General features: G+C 36.0%; 1 protein-coding gene across 1 annotated transcript in view; it reads left to right on the forward strand.

The window, feature by feature from the left end:
* The window catches only part of LOC108573128 (cell division cycle 20.4, cofactor of APC complex-like), a 15,363-nt gene extending 4,158 nt beyond the window's left edge, over window positions 1-11,205 (forward strand). Inside the window, exons 4-9 of the mRNA XM_017935506.1 lie at window positions 5,458-5,731; window positions 6,322-6,480; window positions 7,714-7,873; window positions 8,540-8,747; window positions 9,440-9,758; window positions 11,051-11,205. Of these exons, the coding sequence (XP_017790995.1) occupies window positions 5,458-5,731; window positions 6,322-6,480; window positions 7,714-7,873; window positions 8,540-8,747; window positions 9,440-9,758; window positions 11,051-11,205 (1,275 nt within the window). The remainder of the gene's footprint in view (window positions 1-5,457; window positions 5,732-6,321; window positions 6,481-7,713; window positions 7,874-8,539; window positions 8,748-9,439; window positions 9,759-11,050) is intronic.
* The last annotated feature ends 7,795 nt before the right edge of the window (window positions 11,206-19,000 follow it).

Here is a 19,000-nt window from a genome sequence, read left to right on the forward strand (position 1 = left end):
AAAAAAAAAAATGTAGGGTCGATTCCACAAGTGTCAGTAAACTGTAGGCTCGATTCCACTAGTGACAGTAAAATGTTACTGACACCGGTAAAATGTAGGGTAGGCCTACATCCACGTAAAAAAACAAAATGTACCGTCGATTCCACAAGTGTCAGTAAAATGTAGGTTCGATTCCACTAGTGACAGTACAAGTGTTACTGTACTTTGTCCAGTTTGGTGGAGAATATCGTTAAATGTTACTGACACCGGTAAATTGTAGGGTAGGCCTACATCCCCGTAAAAAAACAAAATGTACCGTCGATTCCACAAGTGTCAGTAAAATGTAGGTTCGATTCCACTAGTCACAGTACAAGTGTTACTGTACTTTGTCCAGTTTGGTGGAGAATATCGTTTAAATGCAATGGAAGTTTACCTGTATTTTTCTGAATTTCAAAAATTCAGGCAGAATTGTAAATATTATACTGTCTCGCAACGTAAATTTAAGTAAATTAGGTTGAACTGCACAGAAAAAACAAACGGACGCAGCATAACGTGTAGTTATAATTGTTATGACATGTAAATAGAACGATAAATTTAGTGTAAATACAGAAAATGTATAATATAATTTATTTCATGATATTGTAACAAGCAAACGTTGAATAAATTCCTAATTCGTATTAAAAAAATTATTTAACACAATAATTTCAGCTTTATTATGATTATTCTTGATAAATGAACACAGGTCAACTTGATTTTTAATCGTTATAATCTTTAAATTCAGTGTGAATAGAGAAAATGTGTAATATAATTCATTTCACGATATTATAACAAGCAAACGTTGAATAAATTTTTATTTCCTATAAAAGGAATTATTTAAAACAATAATTTTAACTTTACTATGCAATATCGTTTACCTGTGTTTTTCTGAATTTCAAAAATTCAGGTAGAATTGTAAATATTATACTGTCTCGCAACGTAAATTTAAGTAAATTAGGTTGAACTGCACAGAAAAAACAAACGGACGCAGCATAACGTGTAGTTATAATTGTTATGACATGTAAATAGAACGATAAATTTAGTGTAAATATAGAAAACGTATAATATAATTTATTTCATGGTATTGTAACAAGCAAACGTTGAATAAATTCCTAATTCGTATTAAAAAAATTATTTAACACAATAATTTCAGCTTTATTATGATTATTCTTGATAAATGACCACAGGTCAACTTGATTTTCAATCGTTATAGTCTTTAAATTCAGTGTGAATAGAGAAAATGTGTAATATAATTCATTTCACGATATTATAACAAACAAACATTGAATACATTTTTGATTCGTGTAAAAAGAATTATTTAACACGATAAATTTAGCTGTACTATGGTTATTTTTAATCTACGACCACAGGTCAACCTGATTTTTAATCCCTACGAAATTAATTTAACCACGAGTAAGTAACGAGAACGCTAAAACCTATGTTTCCATTGAAGAATATTGTAAAAACGTATAAATTGTTATATGCAATGTTATAACAAATTGTCGGAAGTATAAATTTATAACAAAATTGTGAAAATTGATAAATTATACCGTGTTACGATAACGGAAATCTCCCGCGGAAATCTCCCGCGAAAATTTCCCGCGAAAATTTCCCGCCTGACCTAACCGACGATTTTGCTAATGACTTTGGGGAGAGGGTACCGCAGGTATATAAGGACCCTCCGATGTCCCGCCAACTTATTCACCCTTTATACTGGGCCATAGACACTTCGCGGCGTATTTTGACCTGAAGGTTCTGAGATGTGAATAGAGTGGTCGGGGGCTACTAGCTAGCCTATGTCCACCCTGTACACACTCAGCCTTCTTGTAACACTTGTATACATTAGAATCAATTAGAATTTCAATACAATAGACTGAATAACAATTCATTTTAACTAATACCTATTAGAAATTTTCCTTTTAAAACAAATATAAATCATTTTACCAATTACTGGTACTTGCTAGACATTTAATATCAGACTTTAAATATTCTCCTTTCGGTTCTTTTAAATACAATCAAATAATTTCTTCAATTATCGATACTGACTTGGAATACTCCGCTTCGAATAAAATATTTCGAAATTATTTTGAAGGTTTAGGGAAATAAACATTTGAATTTTAGTCATCGTTGTTCTTCAGACTTGTCGAATAGGATATTGAAATGACTTTGAGCAATTGAAATTAATTTGAAATTTTTCATATATTTTCTCTGATATTGAATTTATTTTATGACTTGCTATTTTGTTTACTAATAATTTACCATCCAACGAATTTGCATGACTGGTGCTTGCTAGACATTTAATATCAGACTTTAAATATTCTGCTTTCGGTTCTTTTAAATACAATCAAATAATTTCTTCAATTAGCGGTACTTGGATTACTCCGCTTCGAATAAAATATTTCGAAATTATTTTGAGGTTTAGGGAAATAAACATTTGTATTTTAGTCATTTCAATACTATAGACTGGATAACAATTCATTTTAAATATACATATTCGAAATTTTCCTTTTATAACAAATGTGAATCATTTATATTATTACTGGTGCTTGCTAGACATTTAATATCAGACTTTAAATATTCTGCTTTCGGTTCTTTTAAATACAATCAAATAATTTCTTCAATTAGCGGTACTTGGATTACTCCGCTTCGAATAAAATATTTCGAAATTATTTTGAGGTTTAGGGAAATAAACATTTGTATTTTAGTCATTTCAATACTATAGACTGGATAACAATTCATTTTAAATATACATATTAGAAATTTTCCTTTTATAACAAATGTGAATCATTTATATTATTACTGGTGCTTGCTAGACATTTAATATCAGACTTTAAATATTCTGCTTTCGGTTCTTTTAAATACAATCAAATAATTTCTTCAATTAGCGGTACTTGGATTACTCCGCTTCGAATAAAATATTTCGAAATTATTTTGAAGGTTTAGGGAAATTAAAATTTGTATTTTAGTCATTTCAATACTATAGACTGGATAACAATTCATTTTAAATATACATATTGGAAATTTTCCTTTTATAACAAACATAAATCATTTTACCAAATACTGGTACTTGCTAGACGTTTAATATAAGACATTGAATATTTTCCTTTCGGTTCTTTTAAATACAATAATATAATTTCTTCAATTAGCGATACTCACTTGGAATACTCCGCTTCGTATAAAATATTTCGAAATTATTTTGAAGGTTTAGGGAAATAAACATTTGAATTTTAGTCAGTTCAATACTTTAGACTGGATAACAATTCATTTTAAATATACCTATTAGAAATTTTCCTTTTATAACAAACATAAATCATTTTACCAAATACTGGTACTTGCTAGACGTTTAATATAAGACATTGAATATTTTCCTTTCGGTTCTTTTAAATACAATCAAATAATTTCTTCAATTATCGATACTGACTTGGAATACTCCGCTTCGAATAAAATATTTCGAAATTATTTTGAAGGTTTAGGGAAATAAACATTTGAATTTTAGTCATCGTTGTTCTTCAGACTTGTCGAATAGGATATTGAAATGACTTTGAGCAATTGAAATTAATTTGAAATTTTTCATATTTTTTCTCTGATATTGAATTTATTTTATGACTTCCTATTTTGTTTACTAATAATTTACCATCCAAGGAATTTGCATGAGTTGCATGTTAAGTAGTTAGTTCCTCTTTTCGGTTCTTTTAAATACAATCAAATAATTTCTTCAGTTATCGATACTGACTTGGAATACTCCTCTTCGAATAAAATATTTCGAAATTATTTTGAAGGTTTAGAGAAATAAACATTTGAATTTTAGTCATCGTTGTTCTTCAGACTTGTCGAATAGCTTATCTCTTTGTGATAAACAATTGGCAAGCAAACGGTGGCTCGCTAAAGCGATATATTATGAAATTAAATTAATCACTCAATAAGTTTTAACGTTAGATTGTTTCCTGGATATGGCCATGGTGGTCATCAGTGACTGGAATGCCTCAAATGTTTAGAATAATTAAAATAAAATACATGTTGACAACTAAAAATTTTGAACGTCATAGCTAGCTAGACATTATTTTCAATTGAAAAAAAAAAAAATTATAAAGCATAATACTATAATCCTATGCTTAAAATGTATTTTCTTGTGGCCGCCTGGCAGCAACCTGTAAATCTGGCGTGACAGTGAACGTGTTAATAAGTAAATGTTGTTCAAATTATGTCGTGTTTTATGTCATTTTCATCAGAAAAATCTCACCAACATGTTAAGAAAAGTTTCGGGATAAAAAAACGTAAAATTAAAAAAGTTGATATTTAAAACGCTTGGTTTCCTCGACCCACGTTTCATGCTTATCTTTTATTCGCTGTCCTTGTCTACGTTCGGCAAACTACAAAGGCGTGCGCGAGGCTCGAAAACGTAGTCCCTGACTCTACGAGTGTCCGGTTTAGCTTCCTTGCGGTCTGACAGTTGTGGAGAATATACTGTATGTCAAGAATTTAATTTCATAAACTTTGAAAATTGTGGATGATAAAATATTTGATCTGTCAGTGTTTGAATGTCAAGGATCATAAAATCATCGATTGGTAGACATCGAGAGTAAAATAAAATAAGCGAATTAATAACGACACTAAACGAAAATTGAAAAAAGAATTTCAGAAATCGAACGTTACTGCTTATTATCACTCTACTCTTAGCTTACTTAGTTTCGTTACTGTTGTGAAACAGGATCATTATCACGTCATTAAATCTTCGTAACTGATGAATATGTTATAAACGAACGTCGCGACGAACGATGTCGAATCGATCGTTAGTGGGTTCGATTGTTCGTGTTTAAAGACCTAATCGGTCGATCGTAATTACCGTACGAACGATAAATCTATTTCTAATTAAGATCGTGACGTCTTGAGAAAATGAGGAATCATGTACTATATACTTATCACTGAAACACTATATCGTACGAGTTTGCATTCTCTTTCGAGCTGAAAAGTGTTTCGAACGAAATAACATTCGCATTTCTACAACATAATTTTCCTCTAAATTTGACAAATTGTTGTAAAGCAACATTTTATTTTTTCTCTTCAAATTTTCATCTCACTACGAAGCCAGTTTTGTTCATACATGTTACAAACGTTGTCAATTTTATGCGAGAATATCGTTTTGCTAAAAAATTAATTTTTCAAGGAAGTCAATTTGAAAGCACAGAAATTTCAGTTTATTTCAGAGACTTGCCCTAATCTATTTTATTTTATCTATTAATTAGCATAAATGAATATTACAAATTTCCAATAAAATTTAGTTGCAGAGTACGAGTAGAAATTTTCCAATTCACTGAAATTCGAATTTTCAGAGTCTATATTCCATTCTATATTTTCGTGAAAAGCAACTGACGTGTAAAAGTTTCTGTAAATTTTTCTCCGCGCGTTATCGCTCAAGTCGCTAAACGGTGAAAAACGGCGCAGGTGAGCTCTCTGTCGAATAAATGGCGAAAGAAATTTATGCACCAATTAATGGTGCAGGGAGACGTAATACCAGGGATGAGACAGAAACAAGTGCTGCGCTGCAGTCACTTATCTTCGGAAAACAAGTTGCCTGGAAACTTAGCTGGCCGGCCTAAAGAGTTGTGGGACGAGGAGTACTTCGAAGATGGAATGTGGAAATCGAAGCCACGAAAGAGGCCTTTAATAGGCGCTATGGACTCCTTATTAGATATGCCTGGATTCCAGCCGTTGCCACGTAAGAATTTCATAATGTATCTAGAATATTTCCCTCGTACGAGCTTTTATCGCGAGTCACCGACTCTTTTTCTTCGATTCGTCTCAACGTTCCCGGCCGTTCATTTTCTACAGCGTTTAGATAAAACACAGTGTTCGACTGTTCGATGCTTGAAATTATCGTACGACTTTTACTTCGTAAAAGATCGTTCTATTTTTTGTCACTTATACTTTAAAATGTGTGATTTTTAGATTTTTTTAAATTATTAGTACCGTTATCAGTGAGCTATTTATCGATGTTAAATATTCAACGTATTATGCAATAGTTTGAGTATTCAGTTTATATACGTACATTTGTCACGAGTGTTTCTGTTTAATCAGTTTCATACCTTAATATTTATTTTTCAACTGTGTACATTGCACACACAAAATAGGAAATTTTCAAAAAAATTTTGGGACATTTGAACATACATCACGTAAAGTATAAAAGGGGAGGGAAGTACTTGAAGGGAAAATTTGTAGCTTAGAATACATACAAGGTGTATGCAATACTTTTCTTTTAGTATCTTACGTAGATACAAAAATTGACGAGTTTCTTTTTCAATTTTAAAGGACATCATTGCCGACTCCTTGATTGGAGTTCCAAAAACATGATCGCAGCCGCGATTCAAGATTACGTGATGTTTTACGACACACACACGCCTCAAATAATGGAACCAGTGGAAAACGTGGAAGTAACGAATATTTGTGCGGTGAAATGGAATAACGCTGGTAAGATTCCGTGAAATACAAAATTACACGAAGTCTAACGCTTAGGCGAATATATTTTGTAATTTGAATATTCTGTTAGATTTTCGTTTGTATTTACCCTAGAAGTATAACTAAATAATTTTAATTATTCGTATCAATATATAAAGAGAGCAATAGAATTTGCTTATTTACTTATTTATAACGATTTCGAACTACTCGCTTGTTTGGAGTTTTCATTGTTCATTTAAATCAATTATTGCGCATATCGTAAACATTGTTCAATATGTAAACATCATATCGACGTACTTATACAATGTGTCCCAGTTCGTTTCCGATCAGACTTTCTCGGTACGTCTTACGGGTAAGATAATTAAGTAAGAACAGATTTTTATATAAACACAAGTCGTTTGAAACTTTGAATTAATTAGTCGTGACAATAATATTGGAATCATATTAGCTAGTAGGACACTTCTAAGTAACTTGTAATTCAGTTAACTATGAAAAGACGGTGAATATTCTTGAAGCATAAATCAATATGTGTGCAGAAAATCGATAATTAAAAGTCTTATGGTTAACGTGACAAAGTGACACTCTATGCTAAATAGAATACGAGTTAATTACTGTATATCGAGCAGATATACAGAATGAAAAATTCTTCAATTCCTTCACTCGAAATAAAAAAAAAAGTAACGTTAATGCAGAGTTTTAAGAATTTTAAGAATTTCAAGAGTTTTAAGAATTTTAAGAGTTTTAAGGATTTTAAGAATTTAGGAATGAAAAATTCTTCAATTCCTTCACTCGAAATAAAAAAAAAGTAACGTTAATGCAGAGTTTTAAGAATTTTAAGAATTTCAAGAGTTTTAAGAATTTTAAGAGTTTTAAGAATTTTAAGAATTTAAGAATTTAATTTTTCTAACACACTCCAGTTTATACCGCAAAATCTAATTGCCTAAAATGAAGGAAAGAAACACAACACGTCACTAAGGTTCTATAACAGTCAGGATACGGCGCTAAAAAATAAAAATTTAAGAGTTTCAAGAATTTTAAGAATTTCAATTTTCTAACACGCACAAGTTTATACCGCAGAATATAATTGCTCAAAATGAAGGAAATTTAAGACACAGCTTGTCATTAAGGACCTGTAGCAGTCGCGATACGACGCTAAAGAATGAAAAATATGAAAGAAAGAGCAACGTTATAGTTTTCTCATTTCCACCAGAGATGTTCTACAAGAGACTTCTGCACTGCCAACAGGTAACAAGCTAGTTATATGCACCTTGTTATCCGAGATCAAGCTGTACTGCTTAGAGACGCTGAAGGTAATTTGGACGACAATGTGCAACAGCTCGGAGTACAATTCACCGTGTCACGTGCGTTGCGTCTGCTGGTATCAGGACGACCAATACATTGTCACGTGAGTGGTATCTATCTGTTTGGACGTGGTCGCTGTCAAACGTGCGAGATAAACGCGAACGACATCGATTGCTGCTTATCCCCTCACATCGGTTAACCGCGTTTTATTACGATCAGATGCGGCTTGATAAACGTTATTGATGTGTACTTGCCGCTGCCATTTATGGATCCTGTGCATGCCGCGAGGAAAATGCTTTTAATCGACGCGTTAAGTTGATTCCACGCCTCGGAAACGATCGTGCTTAGTGAAATTATCGTCGATTAAAATATCGCACGAAAGTGATTCGGTTGAGTTTCTCGTTCGTCGCTAAATCAACTCCATTCGTATCCTACACTTTTCTTCTGTAGTCGATTTTCGAAATAATACGAACTTACTTTAATTCTAATTTCATATTTCGTTTCACCAAGCGCGAAACCGGCTTTAAGCGATTTTCTTTTCTTTTTCGCTGCCAGCAGAATGTTTTTCCAATAATAGACACGCGATCGAATGCCACGTGGCACGTTTAACAACAAAGAGACGATAAATAAGTCTCCTTTCGATACCTGCGCCATTGGATATATATCGAATGCCAGGCGATAAGATTTTTAATATTAGAGAATTAAATTTCGCAACGAGAGCGACTCCGGTTATAATCGTGTTACGAATGATTTATGTTATCCTCCGCAGGGGTTGCAAGGGATTGATCACGATTTATTCGACGAAAAAGGGTATCGTTGTTAACTCGGTGATGGCGCACAATACGGGACTGTTGACGCTCGTGTTTTCACCGAATTATGAGTATCTAGTGTCCTCTGCGACGGACATGACCGTTCGCATTTTTAGGTGGTCGTCGCTGGTACTAAGTTTGGACATCACCTACTACGAACCTACCAGGGTGAGTTTTTACATTGTCACGTCAACGTGCGTTACGAAAAGTAGCACGTTTCGTTTGTCTTACGAAGAACAGTGTGTCAGTTTGCCATGTAAAGAAGCACATTTCAGTTCATTTTTCTTTCATTTCATAGCCAATAATTCGAATGTGCTACGCTTCGCGATGAAAAACGAACTGACTGAGAATACGTTGATGTAATTTAACATTAATTTTCATTGTTATACACAATTTTGCGGCAATTTTTTTTACAAATATCCGCCAATCCAGGGTTGTAATTTCACCTCTCAAAAGCCACGATAATTCCTTTCTTACACGCTGTACATATTTAACTCTTTGCAGTCGAACCCCGGAATATTCCCGGCAAGGCGTTCTTACCTACTAAACTCTCTATGGACCCTTTGCCCGAAAAAACGGGGAAAAATAATAACAACATACACACAGTTCGAATAAACTCATTTGAATAAAATTTACACGGTTTTTGGGCAATAACTGACCTACCAAAAATGATTCCGACCAATGTGACTAACATGCCTACGGAAAATACGACCTTAAAGAGTTAAAGCTACATTCAACGCGAAGCCTTACACATCAAATTCTCCAATTCCCAACTTCTAACAACTAATCCAAGCTCTCTTTCAAATCCACGAAAGAAACCGTGTCTAAACACAGCTCTCGAACGAACATATACGTTTCAGGCGTTGGCCTGGCACCCGTACGAATCCGCCTTGTTATGCATAGGCGGTGGCTTAGGCGACGCTTCGCTGTCGCTGTGGAACGTGAACAAGTTAGATCCGGTGAGTTATCGTCACGTTGACTTTCAAGGCGCCGTGGAGAACTTGGCGTGGAATAAGATCAGCGGCGAGCTGGTCGTTCAATGGTCTCACTGGACTGGCCAGAATAGATGCACGATGATGCCGGTTCTAGCCAGCCTCGATCATATCGTCGATGAGTTGCCGGTGGACAAGGACTCGCAGGTCCACGATATCACATGGAACTCCGATCACACGCAATTAGGTACGTGAGAATCATTTCGTTCACTTTTTATTCGTGTCCACGTCTCGGGACTTGCAATCGTTATTGCATTGCCGGCGAAGTGTGTCGTGTGCATGAGACGTAATAAGGGGTTCCGAGTTCGAAGCTCTCTCAGTACTGTAGCAGGGTATGAACGAACTCAATGAAGGTTATTAAAAGTTTTGCTGTGGGGGGAAAAGGGATTGAGTAAATACTCGTTTGAGAACCACTAGTTTCGAAGGTGTTCTGGTTTTGTTCGTGCCACTGTGATTGATAGCGTATTGCGTAAGATGTTTTCCGCGAGTCCTCCGGATGATAATAAGGTACGTGGGTCATTTTTGAGAAGTTCTCGGAACGAAGTGGAAAGACAGATCGTTTTCGAATTACAGTGAAACCCACCTATCCGCGGAGATAGGTTCCAAGATCGTTTGGGGATGCTTGAAACCGCTGAATAAGTAGCGAACAGTAGGTATATGTTAGTATATACTTAAAAATTTAAATAAAATTATTAGATGTAATTAAAGATCAACGAAGATAACTAATTGTAAAATGAAACAACGTAAATGTGATAATAAAGTCGATCAGCGAAAAATTGTCTATTTAATTTTTTTGGAACCGCGGCCAACCGCGAATACTGAGTTTCACCGTGTTTTTATTTTTAAACGTAATACGCTTTTAACATCAATGCACTTGGATCAACGATGTTCCTAAGCCATTATAATTTCTTCGTTAAGACTTGCAAAATATTAGACCCTGCAAGCTTATGTTTTGAAGAATTTGTGAAGTGTTTTGTTCACATTTCTTACTAATTTTTCATTGAACAATATTTGTGTGTTTTTTGTTGTTTTTAAATGTAAACAACGGTCCCTGAAAAATCCTGATCCTTTCTTCTGTGAGTTCTCTCAACAATTTCTGGTATTAGACCAATTTCTTTTTACGTGTTGGAAGTTTGGTCAGTTTGAAAAATTTTTGTAAAATTGAAGACATACTAAACAGCTTTGGTAGCTTCGACGATTGCAGCTACCTTAAACTTACTGCTTCCATGATTCATTTGGAAAGTTAAAAGAAAATTAAGAAAATTAATATTAGCTATACATTCTCTCAAAACTTTACAAAAATATCTCGTCCAATGAGCAGGGGTAGAGAGTAATTTAGGTTCGTGTAATTTTTTTCAAGGAAGGGTAGTATTTAATGATTTGTCGTTGCAAGCTTTCCTTGTTTCGTGACGTGTTTGTTTTCTCTGTTAATTTGAACTTAACAAAAGAAATTAATACGTCGAAATATATTTTTCTCAGCCACCGTGTGCGGCGAGTCTGTATTGATGTGGAATTTCTTTGGTAACGAGTATCAACATCATCAGAAGCGTAAGAAACCACGAAAAGTTCAGGAGGTACAGGATAACGCTAAAAGTACAAGTTTTAAAGAATTTAGACATTTTAATATACGTTAGAATCGTGCACGGTAGGATAATTTATGTATCGTTGGCTTCTGTACTTATTTTACAAACGTTGTTACTTATTTTCTTTTCATTAATTTATCGAAAATTTTCTGATATTTTCAAATGAATTTTTTACTTATTTATTGTAGCATCTAGAAAATATTTATCTTGTTGAGCCTTTACTTTGTAAGATGCATTAAATGCTTTTAGAACTGAATTTAATCGATCTACTTTTATTCCTATTCGTTGCTCAAGACAATATCTATTCGTTTCTGTTGGTTTCAAGAATACAGAAACTGTTAAGTGAAGTGTAATCGTTTAAAAATGCAAAGAGGAAAAATATTTTAATACTGAAAATAGAATTAAAGACCGTGTAACATTTGTTGCTTAAATTTTACACGTTATTCCATGTAATTTACTATTAATTGTAACTACAACTTCGTCATCACAAACTTTTATCAATTAAATCGTGACCATCGCGCTAAAGTGCCTGTTTAAATATGTAATTATACATTCACGATGCATGTTAATTCAAAATTAATTTTTCATCAAATTCTGGAGCGTAAAATTGATGCGCCTACCTGAGTTCGACTCAGACACGTCGTTCAAAAGAACACTGTAGACTACTTGAAATTTATACCGTCACTTAAACAGCAGATTCAGTTAATAGCTTCCTATAGAACTGGCTGTATCGACTTGTACACTTTCCCAAGAAACATCCTAAAATGCCACATTAATCGTGTCGAATACCTGCTTTCCCAACATTTCGCTGTATCTCGATCTTCACACTTTCACACACAAAGACCACGCATCCTCTTCTTTCTCGTACTTCGATTTACGCGTTTCACCTTCGCGTCTGATCATTTTCAAACGAGAAACAAGGGGAAGAGAAAAAGGAGAGCGGAGAAAAAGTCACGTGAAAGTCGTTACGCGAAGCAATTATAGCGTGGCGACGATTAAGGACGATTATAGTCGAATCGCGCGCAATTTAAATTTTCCCGGGTCCATTTCACAGCAGGTTTATCGATCGTCTGAAAGATAAGCAAGCACAGCCTCGCGTTAACGGAGAATAGAGAACTGTTAACGACTTCTTCTCGGCTATCGTCAAATAGATTTCCACGTTTCACCACCTTCGGTTATCCCCGACTAAATTATGTAATTATCCGTCGGCTGCTAATTAAACGAGGAGAGGAAAGGGCGTGTGGACAACCGCCCTGGACATTGTGGCGCAATTAGCGTTCTCTGCTGTTCGATACGTTTTCTTGAAGAAGCGCATATCGTCGCCAATGTCGATTTCGACTAGCAATGAGTTTAACGATTTTGTAAGGCCTGCGGTAGATGAATACGAAATTGAAATTATTTACAAGAATATTTATTTGGGAGAATTAATATGGATGCTTTAAATTAATTTTTCTCTTAATAAACGAGTACCGAGATAGAATTTTTTATATGAATTATAGAGCTCGCCAATTTTTAAAATACGAAATGATTACCGAAATAGAATTTTTTGCATAAATTACAGAGTTCGTGAATTTTTAAAAAGTGAAATGTTTTTACTCGGTAATTTGACACTTTCTTTTTATTTGAGCAGAAAGATAATCAATTCGATATTTTGTTTCAAACCAGCACCATTTCTTTAATATTTTTAAGCATTAGTAATGATATTACTGATACTAAATCTAAATCAGTCACTACACTGATATTGAATTTAAAAATTCATTACGCGGAAAACATTGCAAATTTAAAAAGTCTATTCAAGCCATCGTATTATTCACAAAAAGTATTAAAACTTTGTCCTCTTCTGTTTGACTCACAAATCTTTGTACTACTTACGAGAAAAACGCTGGAAAATACAATAGTAGCGTGAACACCCTATATGTATCGTCGTCACGCGAAAACCATTGCAAATTTGAAAAATCTATTCAACCCATCGTATTACATATAAAAAATAATTAAACTATATCCTCTTCTATTTTCCTCACAAATCTACCGTTTACGAGAAGATTGCTGGAAAATAATAGCGCGAACACCCTCTGTACTTTTACTGATATACATATGATACTAACTTTGCCGAAGAAATGTATATTTAAATCACGCAATACTTTCTGTACCACCGTAACAGGTGTTGAAATACTTACGAACGGCGATACATTCCCCGCGACAACCCTCGAATTTTACTTTCATAGGTCGCATGTCCAAGCTCGCGGTCTTTTTCCTCCTCGCTTCGTCCACTTATGGAAATCAGGATTTCGTTCGGATTAAACGGTCCGGCAAGGACGCGGTTAATGGTCTGAAATTACCATCCTCGTCTCGGCCCCCTCGCTTAACATAAAGCAAGTAGAACAGACACGGCATTACGGACTCGCGCTAATGCCACGATGTTCGCTAATAACAAGCGACCGAGGCCCCCGATGAAAAACCGCGCGACCAAGCCAGTTAGCCGCGCGCGGACCAGAGCGGAGCCTTAACGTTCCGCTCGAGCCGCCGCTCGATCGTGTCCAATTGAACGATAAGTTAATCGATGACGGAAACCAGAGCCCAACCGCTTGAATTATCGTCCGCGTAATTTCGCCCCACCTCGACCGCCTCGCAATCACTGTATCTCTGATTCAACGGATAGATCGAACTTACGAGGATGATCGGCGTGATCTGCGAGCAGATCCGTGATGCTGGGACTTTTCGATGCTTGAATTTACGATACGACGCGCGGAATATAGTGGTTCGAAAAGGTAGTTAATGGGAGTGACGTTTGTTTCTTCCTGTTTCATTCATTACTTATCCGAAGGAGGAGTCAGGTTGTAGACGTTGTCGCGATTGTCATAATTTCTGTCACTTTAGACGATCGCGCGTGGAGCTGGGTAAAATGTTATTTCTAATGGTAAATAGGAAATAGTCTACTTTAAATCTTAAATTTTAATAAATGAAAATGAAATAGTATTTTATTTGAAGGATATGGAAAATGGTGGGGCTTTGTTTTTGAAATATTTTATTTCTTCTAATTTATTTTCAGCTTACTCGTAATTAAGCGAGTAGCCTAAGCGAGGAAAATTTTAAGTCATCTAGGTACTTACTTTTTTACATGCGAATAATCGTGAATGTCATGATACTCTCTTTTTCAATTTATTTTCATCGTCAAGAAATATTTGAAATAATTAATTTTATTTCTTCGAAAATCTGTTCCATTTTTCTGCCTTATTTGATTAATCTTATCTGCCAACTTCATATGTTATGAAACTGACCAACTCGAACCTTCGCGATCTTACAAAAGATATAAACAACACATCAAAACAAAGTTCCAAGAAATTGAGAATTCAGTCACAAACAAAAACAACCCTTATTAGATCGTTCCACCAAATCTCTCGCCGTCTATTTTCACTCTCCATCAATTAGTCCCATACCCGCCGTGATCACCGCGCACGCAACAACATCGTACGACAAAAGCTCCATTTCTCCCTTTTTTTTTCACCGCGAAAGCAAACGCGTCACGCGATTGCATTACTCGCAGACCGTTAATTGACCGGCTGGATGCTGTGTTTACGGTGCGCCAGCCGTCGTAAAACGGTTGCTGATTATTATTAGATACGATCACGCTTAGATATTGCCTCGCTTCGATGAAATTTATCGTCGCGTCAGATTCTGTCTCGATTCACCACTCTTCCTCTCACCCATTTTTTTTTTGCGAGGTTCAAAAGGGTAAAACGATTTTTGGCGGGTGTCAACTGTTCGAATAATTTCTCTCCTCCGTCTTTCTCCCTTCTGTTTCGTTTCCGTTTAGCTTTCCGTTGGCGTGTCTGAACGCTTCGAATCGATTGTAATAGGGCCTTCGATCTTGTAATCGGATATCGGACCGCGATGAACAGCCAGCTGATTTGCATTCTCCGCGACGGACCGTGTAATAAGAGTGCATCGGCGCTCGTGTTCGATTGAAGTTACAATGGCCATGAATTTTAAGGTGATTATTTTAATAACGTAACCGTATTTGCATTGCTGGAATCGACCGTGGACGCTGTAATTGCCCGACGGTTCGCCGCACCGCCTCGATTTTCTCCTGTTAAAACACTGTCGAACTTGTAAACAAATTGCCGGAACGACGAATAGCCTATCGCCTCTGCTCTCTGCTTGTCGGCTAATCACTTTTCTTCTTTCTTTCTTTTTTTCTTTTGCCTTTTGCTACTCGCTTCGAAGCGGTGCCGCGAGGGTGCAAACACCGAGCGAGAAACCCTTTTGATTTATTTAGTGGAACGGTGATTACAAAGTCCGACTACGATTTATGTTAATTGAGTATGACTCAAATGAGGTATTGCAAGTCTAGTTCTATGATTTTTATCGAGGTAGAGGTGTAATTTTGTTTTTGCGGAATATGATCGATCGTGGTATAGTTCGTTAGGTCTACTTCGAACCGTAAATTGGTGTATTTAAATTCGACAGAGTTGGGGAAAATTTAGGGGAAAAATATTAGACGGTATATGGTTTAGATAAAATTCTATTTTAATCCTTTGCACTCGAAGGCCCTTTTTTCTATAAGGAAGTAGCAAAAGTTAATGTAATTTTTTAAAAGTAATATTTTTATTAGAAGTTGGTTCTTTCAAACTATTTCACTGCTGAGATCTTTGAACATGTAGTGAACAATTCACGGAGGTCCATAGACCTGCTGTCTTGGAAAATATCATGCAAAGTAATCTAATAAATATCGGCTGATAAAGTATTTTTATTCGAGCATAAAATGAGATATCTTAATCTTGTATTTCTATAGTATAAAAAAAATGGATGAAAAATCGAATATCAAAGTTTTCGTTTGAAGAGTATCGAAGAATCTCGTTTGAGGGGATTGGAAAGGGCTAGAATACAAATTACTAAGTTTCAATCTGACTTTTGCAACGTGCACAGCGACGAATAAATCTTTGTCCTCGATGATTTTTGCGATTCTCTTGGAGATTTGAAGGGTCAGATGCGGTCGCAGAGATTACGGGGTTCGACGTGCTGATCGATCGTGCGCATAGATACACACCGAGCCGATTGAATGTGTACGATTCATTTTTCTCGAACGTCCAATCAAAATATACTGCCGAATGATTCACAATTTTTTCTTTATAATTACATCGCATGACGTATAATTACATTTTGAAAATTACAGTCTCGTTAGAAATGCGCGTAGCTTATGCGTGTAGCTTATGCGTGTGTTCGCGCAAAATTTCCGCCAAGTCTGTGAAGATGTAGCGATTTTTCTTTATTCCGCTCTTCGAGGAGTTTTCTTCGCTGTCTGTCTAAATTCGCGACACGCAAAATAATGGATAACTTAGAAATGGAAGACACCGAATCCCATAGATCACTGTAAAATATTCACCGAAGTAGCGAAAATTGTGAAAATCACAAATATTTCGCGTTGGTCTGAGGACTTCTTAACCCTCCCTCAGGCAAATTGAATCGTTCACATTCAAACCTAATACTTTTACCATTCCAGGCTTTCAAGAAATCTGAAAATTTTTTGAGATACATACCAAAGTCTCTCCAACTATTCCTCAAGTCAAATTTTTTAAACTTCTCTCATATAAACATAAAAATTCGTTCCGAGAAAGAGTAAAATTTCACTTGGGTCATCAATGACCCAGATTGCCTCTGAAGGATCAAACTTGCCTCAGTGGTACTGTATTGACGGTCAGCTTCGTAGCGAAAGGGTTAACGTCTGAATTTACAGTCTGACAATATCTGTTCCACCGACTATACACGATTCTACGTGAATCCTCGATTACCGTCTCGAGCGAAACGAAGCGTAGCCCGCAGGACTAGCCGTTGGTATTTCAGAACAGTGTCAAGGCTACGGTTTCTTCGTTCTTCGATGCGTAAGTACGCACGGATTCCCGTGTTTCACAGGTCCGACTTTGGACAGAAGTAAGACGCATGGTTTGCACGGTAGCCGGGATGCGCTATCTCCGCGCGTTTATCATGCGGACAGTTACACCAGTCCGTGGCTCTCCTCTCTGTCGCGGCATTAATGAGACGACCGAACATTAAGGGATGAAGCGGCAAAGGACGAAATATCTCGTGGAAAAATCGACCGGACAGTCTCGTTTTCTGCCGTGGCAGAATCGCTTTTTTCTTCCCTCCCACGGTGAAAAAGTACGGTGTCTCTCATCGTAGATCGAACGAACGATAGACGAAACATCCTCCGGTAATGTCGCTTAATAATCTCCAACTTGAGAACCGATCTGTCTTCCTTCTGATAGCGACGCCGCGACGTTTCGAACGCCTGCAGATAAATGTTACCGATCTGAAACACAAGAGGAGGAAAGTTTAAAACGTCACGTGTGGAATAGCGTCTTCGCTGTTTATCTGCCGATTCAGAGGGAAGATAATGTTCCACGCTTCCTGTGCGGATTATATTTTTTTTCCTGTTTATTTCGTACCAACGGAGAATTATTGCTGGCTAAAAGTGAAACGTCGAGGTATACGCATTTTCTTAGACGTTTGTGCTGAGAATCGTGTTTATCTTGAAACTGAAGTGTTATTGATAAATGGTGCGGTTTTGTAAAAATCGTTGATTCGAATGTTCTTTTTTTTTTTTTAGAAAGAATTACTTTAACGAATGTTTCCTTCGAGATTGGTATCAGGATACGCAGCATTGCTTCCAGGATTATGTTCTTATGGTTATTAGAAATATGAATTGAGTATGGTGGATTATGTTCTTGAGATACTGTTATTGGTCTTCTAGCTTATACTGTGTGTATTTATTTGAATGATAGAAGATTTTGACACTAATGTAGCTAAGTATCTTTTTATATTTTTTTTTTGCAGTAGGAGAAGGTTGAATGACTTTTGAAAAAGTGTAAGGTCATCGAATGAAAATACTTGTTTATTTATAAATTTTTCTCAAGATACTGTTCGATACAATGGTACATTTTAATTGGTCACCTAGCTTATATCATATGTACTTATTTGAATGATAGAAAATTTTGACACTAGTCTAGCTAACATTTAATATTTTTTTTTGCAGGAAGAGAAGTCTGAAGGAATTTCAATAAACCATGAGGACATCGTACAAAAAGAGTATTATAACGAACGCCCTATTTATTACTATAGTTATATGTTCATTTATAAGAATATTAAATTAGTAGGTATATGCAAAATTTCTAAAAAAATTTCCCATAAAAAAAGCCGTCCTATCTTCTTCACACTCTCTATAAATAATCTCCATTTATTATTCAATATTTACTATACACACGAAGAAAAAAATAGTTCCTTAAACTAAAATATAACTCTGAAAATCTAGCAGTTTGCACTTCCCTTGAGCACAAAGACATAGAATTACATGAATCGCAGTACGTAATCAGTTGATCACCTAAATTGTTTCCTTTGCGCCGCATCGGAATTCTATCGTTCTGTTTCCTGGCTTCAATCTTTCTCCGCTGATCTACAATTTTCCCTAGCGATGGTTACCGGTGCACAGCGCGCCGGAAAGAAAACGGGACGCCGGCGAAAAGCGTGGAAAAAGGAGGACAGGAGGCAGGAGAGCTACCGCGGCAGGGGGCTCGATTACGAAGGGGTAAGAGCACGTAGTGCACGTACTACTCGCAATTCGAAATGGCTAGGCCATAAATTAGTGACTGGCTATCTGGCGGCCGCTGCGAGAGTGGGAGAGAGAGAGAGAGAGATGAAGAGAGCGAGCAATTATTTCCTTTGGACGCCATATTTCAGTTCGAACATCTTAATAACCGAGGATGCTGCACAGCTTCCCCTTGAAACAGATTGCTTATCCGAGAGAAACATCGTTGGAGGAAAGAGAGAGACAGAAAAGTACCGATACCGTCGT

Source organism: Habropoda laboriosa, unplaced genomic scaffold (genome assembly GCF_001263275.1).
Source record: "Habropoda laboriosa isolate 0110345459 unplaced genomic scaffold, ASM126327v1 scaffold124, whole genome shotgun sequence".
In the NCBI taxonomy this organism is placed as follows: Eukaryota; Metazoa; Arthropoda; class Insecta; order Hymenoptera; family Apidae; genus Habropoda; species Habropoda laboriosa.